Raw genomic sequence first — 21696 nt, forward strand, 5'->3', positions numbered from 1 at the left:
AGTTGGCCCCACCCACCTGGCGTCAGTTGACCCCACCCACCTGGCGTCAGTTGGCCCCGCTCCGCGCCAGATGACCCCGCCCCGCGTCAGGGTCGCCTGGTCACGCCCCGCGCCGCTCGGCGAATTGGCACATTGTGTTTTAATGTCGCCAGGTGGATTCTGAGTGCCGCGGCTGTAAAATGATAACACGGAAACTTTTATTCCACCACTCAGGAAATTATGGAACGTGGAATCGTCTGGTTTCCTCAGGTTAAATCGTTTCGCTTTAAAAGTTAGCGGGGGTGACCTCCCCTTTAAACCTAGCTCTCGCCATTTTAAATGAGCCGATGTAAACTTCCAGCAGTTAAAGGCGAGGTGGCGCCGCCGCCGCCGCCGCTCTCCCTCTCAATGGGCCCGGCTCCCAGTCCCGGGCTCGCGGGTCTCCTTGCAGCCGCTCTCTGCCTCCGCCTCGGCCTGGTCTTTTACGGGCTGCACCAGGACCGCTCCATGCTGGTTAAGTACACGGATGTGGACTACCATGTCTTCACGGACGCCGCCAGGTTCGTCACTCAGGTAAAACCGGTTCAATGACTGGCCCCTTTTACTTAGTGTGAAACAAAATCAAAGTGCTGGAAGTAACTCAGCAGATCGATAGTAGATATTAAGGACCTGGCAGAAGAAATAAACAAATATTTGCCCCTGTCTTCACTGTAGAGGATACAAACACCATTCCACTAATAGCAGTAAATCGAGAGCTAGAAGGAAAAGGGGAACTCGGTGAAATTGCAACCACTAGGGAAGCCTTAATAAGCAAACTGATGGCTGACAAGTCTTCAGGTCCTGATGGACTTCATCCTACGGTCATCAAGTAATAGATGCATTGGTGTTCATTTTCCAAAATTTGTAAGATTCTGGGAAGGTTCCATCAAACTGGAAAGTAGCAAATATAACCATTCTATTCAAGAAGGGATGAAGGCAGAAAGCTATTGGCTGGTTAGCTTGATGTCTGACATGGAGAAAGTGCTAAAATCGATTATTGAAGAGGTTATAGCTGGGAACTTAGCAATCTCAAGGTAATCGGGAAAGTTCAGCATGGTTTTATGAAAGGGAAATTGTGTGTAACCAATTTATTGGGAGTTCTTTGAATGAGTAACCTGCGCTGAGGATAAAGGGGAACCTGTAGATGAACTGTACTTGGGATTTCCGGAAGACATTTGATGAGGTGCCTCATCAAATTTTATTGCGGGAAATAAAAACTGTTGTAGGCCAGCGGTGCCTAAACTTTGACTTGAGATCTTCTTTATTGACAGTGGTCCTTAATTTGTAATGCAAGTAAGAAGTCTTACAACACCAGGTTAAAGTCCAACATGTTTGTTGTCCAACATGCTTTAGGAGCAATGCTCCTTCCTCAGGTGAATGAAGAGGTATGTTCCAGAAACATATATATATATAGACAAATTCAAAGATGCCAGACAATGCTTAGAATGCGAGCATTAGCAGGTGATGAAGCCTTTACAGATCCAGAGATAGGGGGTAACCCCAGGTTAAAGAGCTGTGAATTGTCTCAAGCCAGAACAGTTGGTAGGATTTTGCAAGTCCAGGCCAGATGGTGGGGGATGAATGTAATGCAACATGAATCCCAGGTCCCGGTTGAGGCTGCACTCATGTATGCAGAACTTGGCAATAGGTTTCTGCCCGGCGATTCTGCGGGACCTCAACATTTTACAATTTATATCAATGACTTGGATGTTGGGAGCAATGGTATGGTAGCTAAACTTGCAGAGGACACAAAGATAGGTGGGAAAATATGTTGGGAAGAGGACAGAAGGTGTTGCAGAGGATATAGATAGGTTGAGTAGGTGGGCAAAAATATGGTAGATGTATAATTTGGGAAAATGTAAAGTTTCCTTTGGCAGGAACAATAAAAAGGAGAGTATTACTTAAACAGAGAATGACTGCAGCATTCTGAGGTGTAGAGGGATCTAGGTGTTAGATTGCATAAGTCACAAAATGTTATTATGCAAGTACAATGAGTAATTAAGGTGATTAATGGAATGCAGTCCTTCATTACAAGATGAAGTCTCTCAACACCAGGTTAAAGTCCAACAGGTTTATTTGAAATCACAAGCTGCTCCTTCATCAGGTGAAGTGGAGGCAGGTTCACAATCACAGCATATATAGGAGAGAGACAATTGCAAGATAATTACAGATTGGAATGTCCAACTCTGGCATCTCCACTTCATTACAAAAGGAATTGAACAGCAAAATAAGGATGCTATGCTTCATTTATGTAGGGCATTGATGAGACCACATCTCCAATACTTGGTTTCCGCATTTGAGGAAGAATGCAAATGCTTTGGAGACATTTCAGGGAAGGTTTACTCAACTGATGCCTGGAATCAGCGGGTTGTCTTATGAGAATGGGTTGGACAAGCTGGGCTTGTTTCCACTGGAACGGAGAAGAGTGAGGGGTGATTTGATTGAAGTATATAAAATACTGAATGGACATGGTTAATGTGTCCTCTTATGGGTGAGTTCAGAACTAGGAGGCACTAATTTAAAATTAGGGGTCTCTTTTTGAAGGGCAGAAAGGGGTCTTTGAATATTTTTAAGGCATATGTATATAGATTCTTGTTAGGCAAGAGAATCAAAGGTTATCGGAGGTAGAGATGAGGACATCTGGAATTCGAAATGCACACAGATCAGCCATCAAATCATCTTTCTGGATGGCGGAGCAGGCTCGCGAGGGAAAATGGCCGCCTACTCCCACTTCGTATGTTCATATATGTACATGATACTCCACATGTGGTCTCACCAATGACCTGTATCAGTGAAGCATAGCCTCTCTACTTTTGTATTCAAGTTTCCGTGCAATTCACAATAACATTCTATTAACTTTCCTAATTAGTTGCTGTACCTTCAAACTAATCTTTTGTGATTCATGCACGAGGACACCTAGAACCATTTGCACCTTCAATGCTCTGCAATCTCTCGCCACTTAGATACTATGCTTTTTTATTCATCCTGCCAAAATGGGCAATTTTACATTTTCCCACATTATGCTCCATTAGCCAGATCTTTTCCCATATTATTGAATGGTAGCGGATCAGACTCAAGGGACCGTATGGGCTTTATTGACTCCCAGTTCTTGCGTTCCTATGAATCGCCAGATTTGTTTACACCGAATGCTCCTAAATTCTCTGGATTATTAGCCTAATAACAACCACGACATTACCATGTTCTAAGCTCATGTACAAATTAGAATATAAATCGCAATGGACCTTTAAGAATGTGGGGCAATGTGAGCCATGATTCTTCTGTGCAGCCACTCTCTCCAACGTTATTGATTGACTGTTCTCCGCTTGGCTGCTGTAATTGTTTTTTGTTATGTTTTCAAAGGTTCTAGGAACAAAGTGGTCTCTTGAGAGCATGGACTGTAATACCTTTTAGACTTTTTACCTGCCCGTTTCCAAATTGTCAATTATTAATAGCCCGAAATCAAATACTGCAAAGTAGTACTGTGTCTGAAGGACCTTTGTTATGATTTTCCACATTGTAATCTGGAGTCATTACCTGAGATGGCAGACACTGCAGGATTTCAATAGCTTACTATTGGTGTTGAGCACATCAGAGCTAAGGTATAAAGTGAGCTTTATAGTTTGGCTTGATCAGGTTCTGGACTGTGGCAATTATTAATAAAGTGCATCATTAACTGTACTGCAAGTGCACGTTGCACATTCAATTCTTCATGATTGGGTTGTCCTACATTTTCACCGTAGATTTTCTGTTTCTCAAGTTCAATGTGAGTCTGACAGATCCATAATCCTGTGCCTGTATGCTACATACATTTCAGCTTGGCAGATGTTTGTTTGCTATCACTTGAGAGTCTAGAAGTCATCTTCTTTCTCTCCTCAGCGCATCACCTGAAGGCACCCCGCAATGCTCCGCCTGCAATGGGCTGAGTTGGGTGCAGGACACATGTGGTCTCAGCCGTGCGGGAACCCGGCTTTGCAGCTGCGGACTGTGTCCAGCGCTGCCACAGTCAGGCGGGAGCCGTGCTGCCGGCCGAGGGGGCTTCTGCGAGGGCTGGTGGGGGGTGGCCAGGGGGGGCACTATCTGGCAGGTCATATTATTACAGTCATGTAATAATATGTTGGTCTAATTAACTGTTACTCTCATTAGCTGCTCCTAATCACAGAATAATAGTGCAGTAGAGGCCCTTCGGCCCACCAAGTCTGCACCGACGCATGAAAAACACCTGACCTGTCTACCTACTCCCATTTCCCAGCACTTGGCCTTGAATGTTATGACGTGCCAAGTGCTCATCCAGGTTTTTTTTAAAGGGTGTGAGGCAATCCGCCTCTATCTACCACCCTCTCAGACAGTGCATTCCAGACCGTCACCACCTTCTGGGTAAAATAATTTTTCCTCAAATCCCCCTTAAACCTCCTGCCCCTCACCTTGAACTTGTGTCCAAAGAGGTGGTGAGGCTTTTTGGATTTAAATTATGGTTAAAAAGCTGGATACGATTTCCTGCTTCAGAGTTTTAAACAAACTTGTGACTGAAAGTAGTGTTGTGAGCGCTTTAGGAAATGTGGCTGCAGAAGTATCATTGCCAGCATCTCAGCAAAGCTTGTTTGGGAAAGCAGTTTTATGCTGCAAATACAAACAGGGTTAAGTACTGATGATTATGAATCTGTCGTTGGTTATAGATGATGTGCAACTGAATTGAGATCAATTGAATTTTGTACAACAATGATAATGCATTAAGTTGAGGTACATTTTTTATTATTTGTGTTAAAATGCTAAACCATGTCTAGAGTCAACACTGATAATTGGTTTTCCTATTTTAAATTTATTTCAGGGAGCTTCTCCATACAAAAGAGCAACCTATCGTTACACTCCATTACTGGCATGGATGTTAACTCCCAACATTTACCTCACGGAACTGTATGGAAAATTCCTCTTTGTTATACTTGACGTCTTTGCAGCTTACCTCATGCACAGGATCTTATGTCTTCGAGGACTGGACAGCCGCAGAGCAAGCTGGTATTGCAGCCTATGGCTTTTCAACCCTTTGCCAATGACCGTCTCAAGCAGAGGGAATGCAGAAGCTGTTCTTGCAGTGTTGGTGCTGGCTACTTTGCACTGCCTAGAGAGCAGACAGATTGTGAAGGCTGCCTTCTTTTACGGGCTTTCTGTACATATGAAAATTTACCCAGTGACCTATGCAGTCCCCATAATCTTATCTCTTCAGACTGACCAACAAGCAACAGGGAATGATACTCCTACTGCATGGACTAAAGGCACCCTTAAAGACACTGGTTTCCATGGTTATGTGAGGGCTTTCCTGAAGCTGATTGTCAGACTGCTGAACAGGGATGTGCTGCTATTTGTTGGTATTGCTGGACTGTTATTCCTCGGCCTTGGGGTTCTTTTCTATTGCAGGTAAAGTAATTAAAATCTTGTGTCACCTGATGGCTCGATGGATAAATGCACTGACACATACTGACCAGGAAGGTCCCAGATTTGACTGTCTGTTTGCTGGGTTGATTAGTCTCTGTTAAGGCACAAGAGGTGACTGCAACAGAGAAAATTGGGTGGGTTTTCCATTCTTAATTGGTGACCTGTGACACCTGCAGGGAAGTTTAAAACAAAATTGTTTATGGACTGTGAACACTGCCACCATTTCTTGCTCATGCTTAATTGTCCTTGAAGGGTAATGGTGAGCTGCCTTCCACAGCTGCAGCCCATGTGGTATAGGTACACCCACAGTGCTGTTAGGGAGAGGGAGGGTGGGGGGGGATGGAATTCCAAGATTTTGACCCAGCACCAGTGCATGGACAGTGATCTAGTTCTACGTCAGAATGGTGTGTGCTTGAAGGCGAACCTGCAGGTGGTGGTTTTCTCATGTTGTCTTCCTTCTAGCCAGTATAGGTGGTGGGTTTGGGAGATGCTGTAGAAGGAAACTTGGTGAGCAGTGCATTTTGCAGATGGAATTCAGCAATGTTAATGCTGGCAAACGTCATTGGGAGATGGTTGGAGTCTCTCTTGTTGCAGATTGTCATTGCCAAGCACTGTGGGTTGAATGTTATTTGCCACTTGCCAACTCAAGCCCGAACGTTGTCCAGATCTTGCTGCATTTGGACATGGACTTCTTCAATATCATGGGTGTTACGAATGATACTGAACGCAGTTCAGTCATCAGTAAACAGCCACCCTCCCAAACCTTCTGATGGAGGGAAGGTCATCGATGAAGCAGCCGAATATGGTTGCACTTTGGACTCCAATACTGTAGAAGCTCAACACCATCCAGAACAAAGCCGCCTGTTTGATTGGCACCCCATCCACCACCTCCAACATGCACTCTGTCCACTACGAACACAGTAGCAGCAGTGTGTACCATCTACAGGATGCACTGCAGCAATTTACCAAGGCTTCTTTGACAGCACCTTTCAAAACCACTACCATGTGGAACAATGTGCACAGTAGTTGCACGGAAAAACGCCACTTGCAGGATCCCTTCCAAGCCATACACCATCCTTACTTGGAACTATAGCGTCATTCCTTCACTGTCACTGGGTCAAAATCCTGGAACTCCCTCCTGAACAACATTGAGTATACCTACATCAAAGGCTGCTGACCACCACTGCCACCTCAAGGGCAATAAAAATGCTGATCTAGTCAGTGATGCCCACGTCCCAAGGAAAAAAGTGAATTTTTAAAAGAAATAAATAGCCTTGAGGAACATCTGTAGTGATATCCCAGGACTCAGATGATTGGCCTCCATTAACCTTAACCATCTTCCTTTGTGTGAGGTGTGTCTCCAATCGGTGGACCATTTCCCCCTGATTTCCATCTACTTTAGTTTTGCGAGGGCTCTTTGATTGGAATGCTATCTTGGTGCAAACACAAATCTGGTGTTCTTGATGAACAAAGGGACCAGGGGTTATGGGGAGAAGGCAGGAGAATGGGGATGAGGAACATATCAGCCATGATCGAATGGCAGAGCAGAATTGCCTAATTCTGCTCCTAGATCTTATGTTTTATGGTGTTGAGGACAGTTATTGCCATTTCACCTCTAGAATTCAACTCTTCTGTCCATCTTTGCACAAATGATGGAGTGGAATCTGAAGCCCAGTGGCCCTGGTAGAATCCAAACTGAACATTGGTGAGCATGTTATTGATAAATAAGTGCTGTTTGTTAGCACCATCGTACCACCTTCCATCTTCTACTAATGATCAAGAATACACCAATTGAGGTGGTAATTGACCAGATTCAATTTATTTTTCTTTGCACACACTTGGCCAATTTTCCACCCTGTCAGCTGGGTACCAGAGTTGTACTGTACGAGAACAGTTTAGCTAGGGACACCGCTAGTTCTGAAGTTAGGTTTTCCAAACTGCAGATGGGTTATTGTCAGGGCCCATAGCCATTTTTGTATCCAGTGCTTTCAGCCATTTCTTGATATTGCAAGAAGTCGAGTTGGCTGAAGTTTTACATCAGTGATGCTGAGGCCCTCAGAGGTGGTCAATGGATCATCCTCTCAGCAATTTGCAACCATGCCTTTTGCACTGACCTGCTGGACTCTCCCATCATTGAGGATGGGGACGTTTACTGAATCTCCTCCTCTGGTTAGTTCAATTGTCCAATACCATTCATGAGGCAGGACTGCAGAGTTTTGATCTAATGGATCAATTGGTTGTGGGATTGCTTAGCTTTGTCTGTGGAACCTTCTGCTGTTACCCAATGCTGCTTCTCCTGCTGTACCCCCCCTTCACTCTTCATTTGAACCAGGGTTAGTACCCCTGGCTTAATGGTCATAGAGAGAGAGGGTTATGCTGGACCATGAAGTTGCAGATTGTAGTTGAATACATTGTTGGCTGCTCATGATCCACAGCCCCTCATGGCTGTCCAGTTCTGAGCTGTTAGGATAGATTCAGAACAGACCTATTTAGCATGATGGAGTATGTGCTCACTTTGCCACCCTCGGTGTTCCTTCCAGTTGGTGTTTGTTCCTTCCAGTTGGAATGGAAATTGTTCTAGTGCTTTAAATACGTTGTGGGGCTGGTTTTCTCAGTTGGCTCGATGGTTCGCATATGCATCATAAACACCAACAGCATGGGAGTACGATCCCCATTCCAATTGAGGTAGACCTGAAGCCTGTCTCATCACCCTACCTACAATAAACAACATTTGCAGCACTTCATCAGCATTTGGTGAATAATCACCTTTTGGGCAAAGAACTAAAAATTTGGAATGAATGTCTTACAAGTTGGAAATAATCTTGTAACTGATCCCAGGGACAATTGAGGATGTAAACGTGGTCCACTTAGCAGCTCCAGTTTTATTCCCCGCATTCTTTTTCCAGCTTTTACTTTTTTCTTTATTTTTTATTTGTTCATGGGAAGTGGGCATCACAGGCTGGGCCAGAATTTATTGCCCATCCCTAATTGCCCTTGAGGGGCAGTTAAGAGTCAACCACATTGCTGTGGGTCTGCAGTCACATATAGGCCAGACCAGGTATGGGCAGCAGATTTCCTTCCCTAAAGGACATTAGTGAACCAGATGAGGTTTTACGACAATGCTTTCATGGTCATCACTAGATTTTTTTTATTTTCAGATTTTTTTATTGAATTCAAATTTCACCATTCGCAGTGGTAGGATTTGAACCTGGGACTCAAAATCTCTGGATTACTAGTCCAGTGACAATATCACTATGCCACCGCCTCCCAGCACAACTTTTAATTAGCTACTGAAATTGATCTTCAGTATCTTTAGATATTGCTTTAAGCTGTCCGTAAACAATATGCATTGTCCATGTGAGTTTCTTTTAAAGCTGAGAGCCTTCATCACTGCACTACAAACCATCGTCAGTCAGGAGGGTGGCTGGAAATGTTGTTTTCCCTCAGTTAACACTACATCATCCAGCAGTTGTCACAGATGACTGACTCCAAATATTTTTTTTTTTAAATTTAGAGTACCCAATTCATTTTTTTCCAATTGAGGGGCAATTTAGCATGGCCAATCCACCTAGCTTGCACATTTTTTGGGTTGTGGGGGTGAAACCCACGCAAACACGGGGCAAATGTGCAAACTCCACACGGACAGTGATCCAGGGCGCGATCGAACCTGGGACCTCGGTGTCGAGAGGCCTCAGTGCTAACCCACTGCGCCACCGTGCTGCCCAAAAATTGAGACATATTTTTGCCTCAATTTGTAAAATCCATTGAATCCCTACAGTACAGAAGGCCATCCAGCCCACTGAGTCTGCAATGACCCTATTCCCATAACCACACCTAACCTGCACATAGAAGTCCTAAGGAGCAATTTATCATGGCCAATCCACCTAACCTATACATCTTTGGACTGTGGGACGAAACCGGAGCACCCAAAAGAGACCTATGCAGACAGGAGAGAATGTGCAAACTCCACACACAGTCACCCAAGGTTAGAATTAAACCCAGGTCCCTGGTTAGTTTCAATGTTCTGCATAATTGGTTTAATTTTAAAATTTGGGACAAATATAAAGTCTGTTTTTCTCATTAAATCCTGATTGGTATATAATTTGTGATGGCACAGTAAAATTGCCATTCATAAAAAAAATTGCATTATGTTACAAACTCTTAGATCTGCTTTTTTGTGTTTTTTCAAATCCAGTTATGGCTGGGAATTTCTGGAGCACACATACCTTTACCACTTAACGCGGAAAGACATTCGCCACAACTTCTCGCCCTATTTCTACATGTTGTATTTGACTGCAGAGAGTGAGTGGAGCTCTGCTCTGGCACTAGCTGCTTTCCTCCCACAGTTCCTGCTGCTCTTCATCACGTCATTTGCTTATCACAAGGACCTGACCTTTTGCTGCTTCCTGCACACTGCTATTTTTGTCACTTTCAACAAAGTGTGCACTTCACAGGTGAGTGAAGAAATTCTCCTTTTGGATGCTCTAGCAGGTGCATGCGTTTTCACTGTCTTTTCCCTGGGAAAAATTACCATTTAATAAAATTTGGATAAAACAGACTGAATAATTATGCTTTTAGAGTTCTAAAGGGACAAGATGATGTAGAACACAAACTCTTTCAACTTGTCTCTTTGTCTAAGGGCAGCACGGTGGTACAGTGGTTAGCACTGCAGTCTACGGCGCTGAGGACTCGGGTTCGATCCTGTCCCAGGGTCACCATCTGTGTGGAGTTTGCACATGCTCCCCGTTTCTACGTGGGTCTCACCCCACAACCCAAAGATGTGCAGGTCAGGTGGATTGGCCACGCTAAATTGCCCCTTAATTGGAAAAAAAATAATTGGGTCCTCTAAATTTATTAAAAAAACTTGTCTCCTTGTCTAGAACCAGAAGTCAGAACCTTTGTAGAGAGTAAATTCAATACGAATTTGGAAACATTGGCTGAATTTTGCCTTCCCTCGGGAGGTGGAGGGGTCGAAGGGTGGACAAAATAGCAGAGAGCAATTCGGTACAATTCTGTCGCTGAGGAAGTTTCCAGTGGTCAGCAGCAGGCAGGCCAGGGGTATGGATAGATTCCACGTTTGGACCTTTTTAAGAGGGGCAACCAGTTGTCCAGGACGCAGCTGTGTGCTTCCCTGGAATACTGTAAGGATATCTTAAAAAAAACATTTTTCATTTCCTTTGAACATTTATCTTTACCAGATATAAAAATATTGAAAATGGGAGGGGGGAAGGCTGTTTGGCTGTCAGTCCAGTATCATCTAATTGGACAATGAGTCTTTTTACTTTCCAATTTGCATAGGAAGGCAGTGTGCCACAAGGATGGATATACTGTCTGCCTAATGGCTGAAGCATGGGGCAATTGATATGATGAAACCTCCAGGAATACATTTTAATTGCAGATGGTGATCCTAGCTCAATTCAACCTCTAATTGAATTACTAAGTTGGTTCCACTGACACCAAATGCAAATTTTGTGGATCCTCTTTTGGTCCTGATGTTGGGTCCCAAAGCCCACAACAAAATTGAGCCCAATATTTCAGTAGGCTATTAGTAAATTTATAGAATATCTCGGGAGAAGATGTAAACAGGTGAGTTGATACATGCAAAATATAATTTTTTCAGATACATTTTTGAAAATTTAAGTATAGCATACATTATGGTTCCCAAAGTTCTCTACCACTAATGATTTCCCTTGCCTCATTTCTTTTGTCTAGTATATTGCAAGTTAACTTCTCAATCTTTTGTTTTGTCTTTGCCCAATGTCGTCCTCTTCCTCTCTTTCCCCCCCCTCCCCATCCCCTCAGCCATCTCCCTCCACTCTGTCCATATTTTGTCCAGCTGAAATGTATACATTTTCAGTCATATGTGGGATGAGAGAAGTGCATTGAATGTGTTGAAATAACTTGCGTGCCATATGCTTACCATTTTAGTACTTCCTGTGGTATTTGTGTCTGCTACCAGTGGTTCTTCCATATCTGACACTTACTTGGAGAAGAGGCATGGTGCTGCTAGTTTTGTGGTTCATCGGTCAGGTTAGTATTGTTGCTTTACCCTAGTGCTACCATCACAATACACTACAAATGTATCCGTAGCATCATGTATCTGCGGTGTGGTAAAATTTTGACATGAATTTTCAAGCAATTAAGACTCTAATACTGGGAGCTCTATGGAGTAGAAATTTATTGCTGGGCTGCTCTTGTGTAGTCCTCTGGCCACTGCTGCATAGGCAAAGTTTAGTGTGCGAGTCTGACGGCTGCCTACCCCTCCATTCTTCTTTTTAAAAATCACTTGAGGGATGTGGGCTTCACTGGCTAGACCATTCATTGCCCATCCATAATTGCCCTTGAGAAAGTGGTGGTGATCTGCCCTCTTAAACTGCTGCATCAGACACACTGCTTTCCACAGAAATAGGAGAGTACTGGGAGATTCATCCTTGGACTACCAGTTTCCGAATGATGGAGTTGGTTACACACATACCTAGAACATAGAGTGCAGAAGGAGGCCATTCGGCCCATCAAGTCTGCACCGACCCACTTTAAACTCTCACTTCCACCCTATCCCCGTAACTCAATCCCTAACCTTTTTGGACACTAATCCACCTAACCATTAGGTTGTCTGCCTAATCTTCCCAATGTCTGATGCAGGTAGAAATAAGTGTTAACTTCACCAGATATTATTAGCTTATTGTTTGTATAAAATCACATTTCTTTGAATCTGGTACTGATTTTGTTTTTTTTTCTTTTGGATTGTGTCAAACTAGGGGTTATGGCTCACTCCTGCATATTATCTGGAGTTTGAAGGACACAACACCTTTCTGTTCATTTGGATGGCTGGATTGGTATTTCTTTCCATCAACTGCTTCATTCTGTTGGTATTGATCTCAAACTATAAGAAAAGAGAATTGCAGTCAAAAAGAAAGACCAAATAACAGCAGAAATGCTGTCCTGCTCAAGATGGTGCTATTTGCTATCCAGATTGGACATAAAATAGATTCTGACCTGTGACGATTTCCGTGGGGCACTGTTTGATTGAGATGTTATGATGGAGAATGCATCCGGAAACTATTGTCCCCCAAGATTTTATTTCCAAAAAAAGGGACCAATGCCTGAACATTTTTTGTTTTCTGCAGAGGACAGGTCCCTGCATACAAATCGAAGTAGCTTCCAGTAAATGAAAGGGAGCCACATTGCAAGCCTGACTGGTCAATCTAATTGTTTTTGTAATTCTTAGCACACTTAACAAAATTACAATTGATCCTTTTGCAAATATTAAAAGCAATTACAGGTGCCACAGCTATTTTAAAGAAATTACCTAGAGTGCTGCTTCGAGGTCAAAGATCTCTGACCTTAAACGTGAAGAATTACCATAGAATTTTCTTTGACTGCGATCCTTAGACGCAGATGATCTATACTCATTCGACTATTTGGCACCCGCTGGATAACTTTCTTGAAAGCATGAGTCCATGTACAGAATCGCCATCTACTGGTGACCTGATTGCCTGAGCCCCACCCTGGAATTCCTGGGGTCAGATAGTTTACATTGTACTAGTGTGTGACTGTACCAGTATTGGCAGGCACTAAAGTAAAAGAGCCTGTAGAATACAGTGTTGGCCAGCTATTTGTAGAAGAAGCTTATGAAGTCAGTAGCTGGAACAAAACGTTGAGGGCTGATTTGTCTTAACTTTTTGGAATATTGCAGGCCAGTCTGAGCCTTGACGTTCCTTTGAACCTCACTTCAACAGGTACGTGGTACCGATTATTCATTCTGTCCAAGGCATGGGAAAAACAGGAATTGAGGTAGCAGATACCACCTTCCCTCTTCAATATGCCAAGTTGATTTTGAATGATCAAAGTAACCCATCCCAGTGAAACCCTGCGGATCTATCTATCTTGAAGCAGGAGCTCTGACTGCTGAACAAATTCTGGTTTAATTTCAAGATTTCCACATTTTGCTTATTAAATGTGCTTTGAGAGTCTTTTAATGAATGAAGTGGAAAAAAATAAGACTTTTATTCAAACGCATTGTTTTCTAGGATAAAACCTTTTTTCCATCATTAAAATTTAGAGTAATAATTATGAGAATGACTTGCTTACTGCAAAACACATCCCAAAGTATACCTTAGTGATGAATTTCATATGTTCCCTGAGGCAGATGTTAAATCTGAGCCTTTTTTTGTGCTGCTGAAGTGTGACGTGTAAAACAAGACGAGATATAAAATTGGAAACCATGCTGGTTCTACGAATAGTAATCCAGAGGCCTGGCTTACTATGACAGAGACATAGGTTCAAATCCCAAAAGAAGTTAGTATGAAACATCTTCAACTGGGGGCCTGCCATCTATCATAAGATAAAAGCTGAGAATATTCACATACGTGGCAAGCAGCAACCGCCTCTTGAAATTAAATGCTGTTGCTGAATAAACACCACTGGCAGGATTCTCCGTTCCTGAGACTGAGTTGATGCTGGGGCAGGATTTCTGAACTTCCATGACAGCAAACCTGGCTCTGCACCTGGACCGATTCAGTGACTGTTAAGAGGCTAGCACCAGTACCCTGTGGAGCACAATCAATTCCAATGAGAAACAGTGTGGCATTCGACGGATCGTGATTGACAGTCGGGAGGCTGAAAAGCTGCAGCCGCACATGCACACTTCACTCCCCACACATGTGCCCCAAGATTTTATTTCCAAAAAAAGGGGGCAATGCCTGGACATTTTTTGTTTTCTCCTGCAGAGGACAGGTCCCTGCATACAAATCTAAGTAGCTTCCGATAAACGAAAGGGAGCCACATTGCAAACCTGACGTCATGACCTCCCCTGCCACAAGTAACATCTCCTGACTCACCAAAGCCTGTCCACCATCTACAAATCATGAATACGATGGGTGCTTTCCACTTGTCTGGATGAGTGCAGCTACAACATTCAAGAAACACTTGGCTGGCACTCCCATCCACCAGTAGTGCAAAGTTTAGCACACTGGGCTAAATCGCTGGCTTTTAAGGCAGGCCAGCAGCACGGTTCAATTCCTGTACCAGCCTCCCCAAACAGGCGCCGGAATGTGGCAACTAGGGGCTTTTCACAGTAACTTCATTGAAGCCTACTCGTGACAATAAGCGATTTTCATTTCATTTCATTTTCATGTACCAGCCACAAGATGCTCTGCAGCGACTCATCAAGGATACTTTAATAGCATCTTTGAAACCCACAATTTCTACCATCTTCAAGAATATGGTCAGGCAGCAGATGCATGGGTATACTGCTGGTTACAAGTTCCCTAAAAGTCACAGAATCCTGATTTATGTTGTTTTCACCAATACCTTCTCCACAATTAGGGATGAGTAAAAATGCTCTCCTTGCTAGCAATGCCCAGATCTACAAATAGAAAATTAGTATCTGATTGTGTGGCAATTAAGATTGTTGTAAAAACAGATGTTGTTCACTGGTGTTCTTTAGGAAAGGAAATCTGCTATCCTAACGGTCTGGCCTATACTCGAGACCCACAGCAAAGTGGGTGACTCTTGTGCCCTCTAAAATAGCCTAGTAATTCACTAAAGCAGCTCACCAGCACCTTCCCAGACTATAAATGTTGACCTTTCTATGATGTGGAGATGCCGGCGTTGGACTGGGGTGAGCACAGTAAGAAGTCTTACAACACCAGGTTAAAGTCCAACAGGTTTGTTTCAAACACGAGCTTTCGGAGCACGGCTCACCTGAAGAAGGAGCCGTGCTCCGAAAGCTCGTGTTTGAAACAAACCTGTTGGACTTTAACCTGGTGTTGTAAGACTTCTTACTGACCTTTCTATTGACATTCCTATGCAAAATATGTTGATGTAATGTTAGGTTTTAATTTGCTCCCTTTCTCTTCACCCAACCTCACACAAAATAATTATATATATTAAATACAAAATAGTTAGGGTGGCACAGTAGTTAGGACTGCTGCCTCACAGCTCCAAGGTCCAGGTTGATTTCTGGCCTCGACTGTGGAATTTGCACTTTCCCCCAGTGCCTGCGTGGTTTTCCTCTGGGTGCTCCGGTTTCCTTCCACAGTCCAAAGATGTGCAGGTTAGGTGGTTTGGCCATGCTAAATTGCCCCTTAGTGTCCAAACAGTTAGGTTGGGTTGGATTACTGAGATAGGGTAGAGGCATGGGCTGAAGTAGGGTGCTCTTTCCAAGGGCCGGTGCAGACTCGATGGACCTAATGGCTGCCTGCACTATAAATTCTATGATTTGATGAAGTATAAAGGCAAAGTTGGACAAATTTAGCCCATCTGGTAGAATCTATGGACAAAAAATTGGAGGTAACGTTAAGACCAATATGATGATTCTTTGGAACTGACAAAATAATTAAGGCTGAGAGAAGGCCATTCAGCTCCATGTAATTAATTCTACTACCCCCCTCCCCCCCCCCCAATAGACCCTAAACTCCAGATTAGAGCTGTCCCTAATTTAATTGATTTCAGGGTTTTAACCTCCATTATTACACTATTGCAATTCAGCAGCCCTTTGGAGTTTTCTCAGCTTATTTTGCTATGTTCTTTCCACCATACTTTGTGGAACTTTCTATGTACTTGTAGCCTAAAACAGATGTAATGATTTTCACCTCGTCATACAATATGGCTTTCCTGCTAAAGTAATGATCATTTGGGGCCTCACGGTAGCATGGTGGTTAGCATCAATGCTTCACAGCTCCAGGGTCCCAGGTTCGATTCCCGGCTGAGTCACTGTCTGTGTGGAGTCTGCACGTCCTCCCCGTGTGTGCGTGGGTTTCCTCCAGGTGCTCCGGTTTCCTCCCACAGTCCAAAGATGTGCGGGTTAGGTGGATTGGCTATGCTAAATTGCCCGTAGTGTAAGGTTAATGGGGGGATTGTTGGGTTACGGGTATACGCGTTACGTGGGTTTAAGTAGGGTGATCATTGCTCGGCACAACATCGAGGGCCGAAGGGCCTGTTCTGTGCTGTACTGTTCTATGAAACTCAATTTTGAAATACATGATAAACTATGGTACTTCACAGTGGAGTTAACTATGGTAAACCTGGGGCAGGCCTGTCGGCGGAGGAACCTCTGCAGCGGCGGCGGCGACAGAGGGGCTTGGCGGGAGCGGCGGGGCTTGGCGGCGGCGGCAGCGACAGAGGGGCTTGGCGGCGGCAGCGACAGAGGGGCTTGGCGGCAGCGGCGGGGCTTGGCGGCAGCGACGGGCTTGGCGGGAGCGGCGGCGGCGACAGAGGGGCTTGGCGGCAGTGGCGGGGCTTGGCGGCAGAAGCAGAGGGGCAGCGGCAGGTCCAACCCTCCCCCCAACGCAGGCCAGGAGTGGTGCGGCAGGGACCGAAGGGGGGCCCAGCCGGCGGCAGCGACCAGGAGGACGCGGGGTGTGAAGTGCGGCAGCGGGGACCGGCCCAACCCCCCCCCAAACGGCAGCGACCACCACGTGGCAAGAACAAAGGGACTGGGTAAAAGCCTCTCTCTATCTCTCTCTCCTGGGTGAGTGAGGAGAGAGGAAGGGGGAGAGAAAACAAAAAAGGACTTTTATTTTTTTTTTAAAACCCAAAAGAAAACTGTTAAAGAGAGAGGGAGGGATATATATACTATTTTCTCTCTTTTTACACTCGCTCCCAGCAAAAGTAAGCCCATCTGCGAGGAGTTGCATAAAAGCGGGGAGGAGGAGAGAAAATAATTAAGAAATAAATAAATAAAATAAAGGGGTAAAGGAAAGACGGAAATAAAAAAAATAAATAAATAAAATAAAAATAGGGTGCGGAAAAGGGGGGAAAAGAAAAACAAGGGGAGAAGAAAAGATGAAAGGGAAGGGGAAGAAAAAAATGCCAGAAGGGAGCCAAGGGAAAGGGGGCATCAGAAGCAGACGGGACAAAGGGCAAGCCAGCTCAGGCGAACGAATCAGCACACGAAGCGGCGGGACGGATGTATCGCCGCATCAAAAAGAGCTGGACCGACAGGTACCCTCTCCCCTGGGGTTAGAGGGGGGCGTGAATTGGAAGGCAGCCTTTGCCGAGGTGGTGAGGGAGCAGCTGCAGGCAATCAAGGCAGAGTTGAAAGCAGACGCAGAGGCCGCAGTACAGGCAGCAGTGACCAGGGCCATGTCAGGGGTGCAGCAGGCTCTGACCAGATTGGAGGAGAAAGTGGATGCCCAAGGGGAGAAACTGGAAGCCCATGAGAACCATTAAAGAGCTGGAGAAAGCAGCGACCGACATGAGCGACCGGGTCACAGCCCTGGAGAGGGAAGTGGCAAGACTGGGTGCAACACAGGGGAGCCTGAAGGGTAGACGACCAGGAAAACAGCTTGAGAAGGCAAAATGTTAGGATAGTGGGCCTGCCAGAGGGGACCGAGGGCAGAAACCCCACAGCATACGTGGCTGCGATGCTGGGCTCCTTAGTGGGGGGGGGGGGGGGGGGGGACACTTTTCCCACCCCACCGGAAATGGACAGAGCTCATCGGTCGTTGCACCCGAAGCCCAAGGCAGGGGAACAACCGAGAGCAGTCATAGCCAAACTGCACCGGTACCGGGATAGGGAGACAATCCTGCGCTGGGCCAAGGAAAATAGAGCCTGCAAATGGGAAGGGCACGCCATCCGAGTCTACGAGGATCTTGGAGCGGACATAACTAAGAGACGGGCTGAGTTCAACAGAGCGAAAGCAGCTCTCTACAAGAGCAAAGTGCGTTTTGGTATGCTGTACCCAGCAAAACTCTGGGTCACATACCAAAACAAGGAATATTTCTTTACAGCCCCTGCTGAGGCGAATAGGTTCGTCGATGAGCACGGGCTGGAAAAACGCCAGGGGAGGTAGGGACGAGGGGCCCATGGCAAGGAGAAACGACACGCCGACGGGGGGGTGGGGAGGGGCGAGGCAAAGCCAGCCCCCTCCCCCTGGCAGGAACACCCAGAACAAAAAACAACCCACTGCCCAAGGGACCGCTCCAGGTGGGAGGCCAGGCCCCAGCACAAGGGAACGGGAGTATTGGAGAAGGGAGAGCAGGCGAGAGGGGCGCAGGGTAAGGTGGAGGAGGAGCGGGCAGAAAACCGTAGAGGCCAGGCAGAGGAGAAGCGGGACAGCAACCTCAGAGAGGGCAACCACTGTACTAGCAGGAAAGCTAGCGACGGGGGCACACAACAAAGCAGGGCCGCAGCGCACCCCCAACAGGGGGGAAGGCGCCAGGCAGGGGAGGGGGGGGGGGGGATCACCCATCAAAGTCGGGAGAGCAAATGGGGACAGGAATAGGGGATAGAGGGGCATAGGAGGGGTATACAGGGGAGGGGGGAAAGGGGAGAGAGCGGGGGGGGAGGGGGGGGGGCACTCAGGGTGCGAGAGACCAGGGAGGGGAAATGCAGGGACAAAGGGACAAAAGAGGCCAGAAAAGGAACAGGGCCACAAAGTGCCACAACCAAGGGCTCGAAACAGGGAACCGCTGCAAGCACCCACCCAGTACGGTCTGTGGGTGAAGGGGGCCCCCGGAGTGCAGGGGACTACCCGCGTGGCGGTCACACAGTGGACGGCCATGGCGGGTGCCCCCGGGACAAGGGGAAACCCCGGAGCGCAGAGACCCGACCGCATGGGGAGAGCAGTGATAGTGGCCATCCTGGACGGCCCCCTAACAAAGGGAAACCCCAGAGGGCAGGGGCGCGTCCACCGGACAAATATGGTTAATCCCATAGGAGCGAGGGGGCAGAAGCCCCCCACCAGGATAATCACCTGGAACGTAAGGGGACTTAACAGCCCAGTGAAGAGATCTAGAGTCCTCACCCACCTCAGAAACATGAGGGCCGACATAGTCTTCCTCCAAGAGACGCACCTGAGGGAGCAGGACCAACTGCGGGTAAGAAAGGGCTGGGTGGAACAAACCTACCATTCCTGTTATGGGACAAGGGCCAGGGGGGGTGGCGATCCTGATCGGCAAGAGGACAAGGTTTAGGGCGACAAAGACGGTTACAGACTCAGGGGTGCGGTATGTCATGGTCAGCGGGGCCCTGGATGGGGCGCCGGTAGTTCTAGTCAACGTGTACGCGCCCAACTGGGACGACACGAGCTTCATCCAAAAGACCATGGCAGAAATCCCGGACATAGCGACGCGCGACTAATCATGGGGGGGGACTTCAACTGTGTACAGGATCCAAAGACGGACAGATCAAACCCCAAAACGGGGAAAACCTCAAGCATGGCAAGGGAACTCAGTCACTATATGGAGCAGATGGGAGCAGTGGACCCCTGGAGATTCGCCCACCTGGGGTAGAAAGAATTCTCCTTCTTCTCCCCAGTACACAACGTGTACACCAGAATTGACTTCTTTGTGGTGGGGAAAACGGTGCTTCCAGGGATAGACAAGGTGGAATACGCCGCAATTGTGATATCAGACCACGCCCCACACTACATGGACGTGCGGCTGGAGACGGGAAGGGCCCAGCGCCCCACATGGAGGTTGGACGGTGCCTTACTAGCTGACAAGGCCTTCAGCGAAAGGTTAGCGCAGGCCATAGCGGAGTACACGGAGAACAACCAAAACGGGGAGGTCTCAAACTCCACGTTCTGGGAAGCGCTTAAGGCCGTACTAAGAGGGGAAATCATTGCCTTCAAAGCGCAAAGAGATAGGGAGGAAAGGGTGGCTAGGCAGAAGCTGGTCGACTCCATACTGGAGGTAGACCGTAAATACTCCGAGGCCCCGACCGTCGAGCTCCTGGCGGAGAGAAAAGAATTACAAAGGAACTTTGACCTGCTCTCCACCAGGAAAGCAGTACACCAACTCCGCCAGGCACGCGGGGCCCTGTACGAACACGGAGACAAAACCAGCCGCCTGTTGGCACACCAGCTGAGAAAGCAGGCAGCCAGCAGAGAAATTGCGCAAATCAGAGGTACCAGAGGCACGTTGGAAACAGAACCAGAGAGGATTAACGAAACCTTCAAGGCCATCTACCAAGAGATGTACACCTCAGGAGCCCCCAACGGGGAAGGCTGAGATGAACCGGTTTCTTGATGGACTGGACATACCAGTCGTGGGAGAGGGCAGAAAACGAGATCTGGAAGCACCACTAGCACTGGGAGAGATCATGGACAGCATTAGCTCTATGCAGACGGGGAAGGCGCCGGGACCGAACGGATTCCCGGCGGACTTCTACAAAAAATTTGCGACAGCGCTGGCCCCGCACCTGCGGGAGATGTTCACAGACTCGCTAGCTAGGGACACACTGCCACCCACGTTAGCACAGGCCTCAATCATGCTGATACCTAAGAAAGACCCAACGGAATGTGGGTCATACAGACCCATATCTCTGCTGAACGCAGACGCCAAAATACTGGCCAAAATGCTAGAAGACTGTGTACCTGAGGTGATCACAGAGGACCAGATGGGCTTCGTCAAAGGTAGACAGCTTACCGCGAACATCAGGCGCCTGCTGAACGTGATAATGACCCCCTCCAGGGAGAGAACACAAGAGGTGATCGTCTCCCTGGACGCAGAAAAGGCCTTTGACAGAGTCGAATGGAAATACCTCATAGAGGTACTGGAGCGGTTCGGGCTTGGAACAGGGTTCACCGCTTGGGTAAAGCTCCTATACAACGCTCCCATGGCGAGTGTACGGACCAACAATACCAACTCCCAATACTTCCAGCTGCACAGGGGCACCAGACAAGGATGCCCACTGTCCCCGCTGCTGTTCGCACTAGCAATCGAACCGCTAGCAATCGCGCTCAGGGCAGCAAAAAATTGGAGGGGGATCCGAAGGGGAGGTAGAGAGCACAGAGTCTCACTCTATGCGGATGATCTGCTCCTCTATATCTCGGACCCACAAAGCAGCATGGACGGAATCATCGCGCTCCTGAAAGAGTTTGGAGCCTTCTCGGGCTACAAACTCAACATGAGCAAAAGTGAGATCTTCCCATTACACCCGCAAGGGGGGGCCCGTGGGCAGCACTAAAGGGGCTGCCGTTCAAACAAGCCCGACACAAATTCCGCTACCTGGGGATCCAAATAGCCCATGACTGGAAAGGGATCCACAAATGGAACCTCACCAGCCTGACGGAGGAAGTTAAAAAGGACCTGCAAAGATGGAACACACTCCCGCTCTCCCTCGAGGGGAGTCCAGACGATCAAAATGAACGTACTGCCCAGGTTCCTCTTCCTATTTAGATCCATTCCGATCTACATCCCCAAGGCGTTTTTCAAAGCGCTGGACAAACTTATCATGGCGTTCATATGGGGGGGGGTAAAAATGCTAGGATCCCAAAGAAGGTCCTACCAAAAACAAAATCC

General features: G+C 46.8%; 1 protein-coding gene across 1 annotated transcript; it reads left to right on the forward strand.

Annotated features, from left to right (window-relative positions):
• The first annotated feature begins 97 nt into the window (after nt 1–97).
• On the forward strand, nt 98–13518 carry pigm (phosphatidylinositol glycan anchor biosynthesis, class M). Its single transcript, XM_038796821.1, has 5 exons — nt 98–552; nt 4844–5427; nt 9641–9899; nt 11374–11475; nt 12204–13518. Exons 1-5 carry the CDS (start codon nt 319–321, stop codon nt 12369–12371), a joined length of 1347 nt encoding a protein of 448 aa, XP_038652749.1. The 5' UTR covers nt 98–318; the 3' UTR covers nt 12372–13518.
• Nucleotides 13519–21696: the final 8178 nt, after the last annotated feature.

Source organism: Scyliorhinus canicula, chromosome 5, assembly GCF_902713615.1.
Source record: "Scyliorhinus canicula chromosome 5, sScyCan1.1, whole genome shotgun sequence".
Taxonomy (NCBI): domain Eukaryota; kingdom Metazoa; phylum Chordata; class Chondrichthyes; order Carcharhiniformes; family Scyliorhinidae; genus Scyliorhinus; species Scyliorhinus canicula.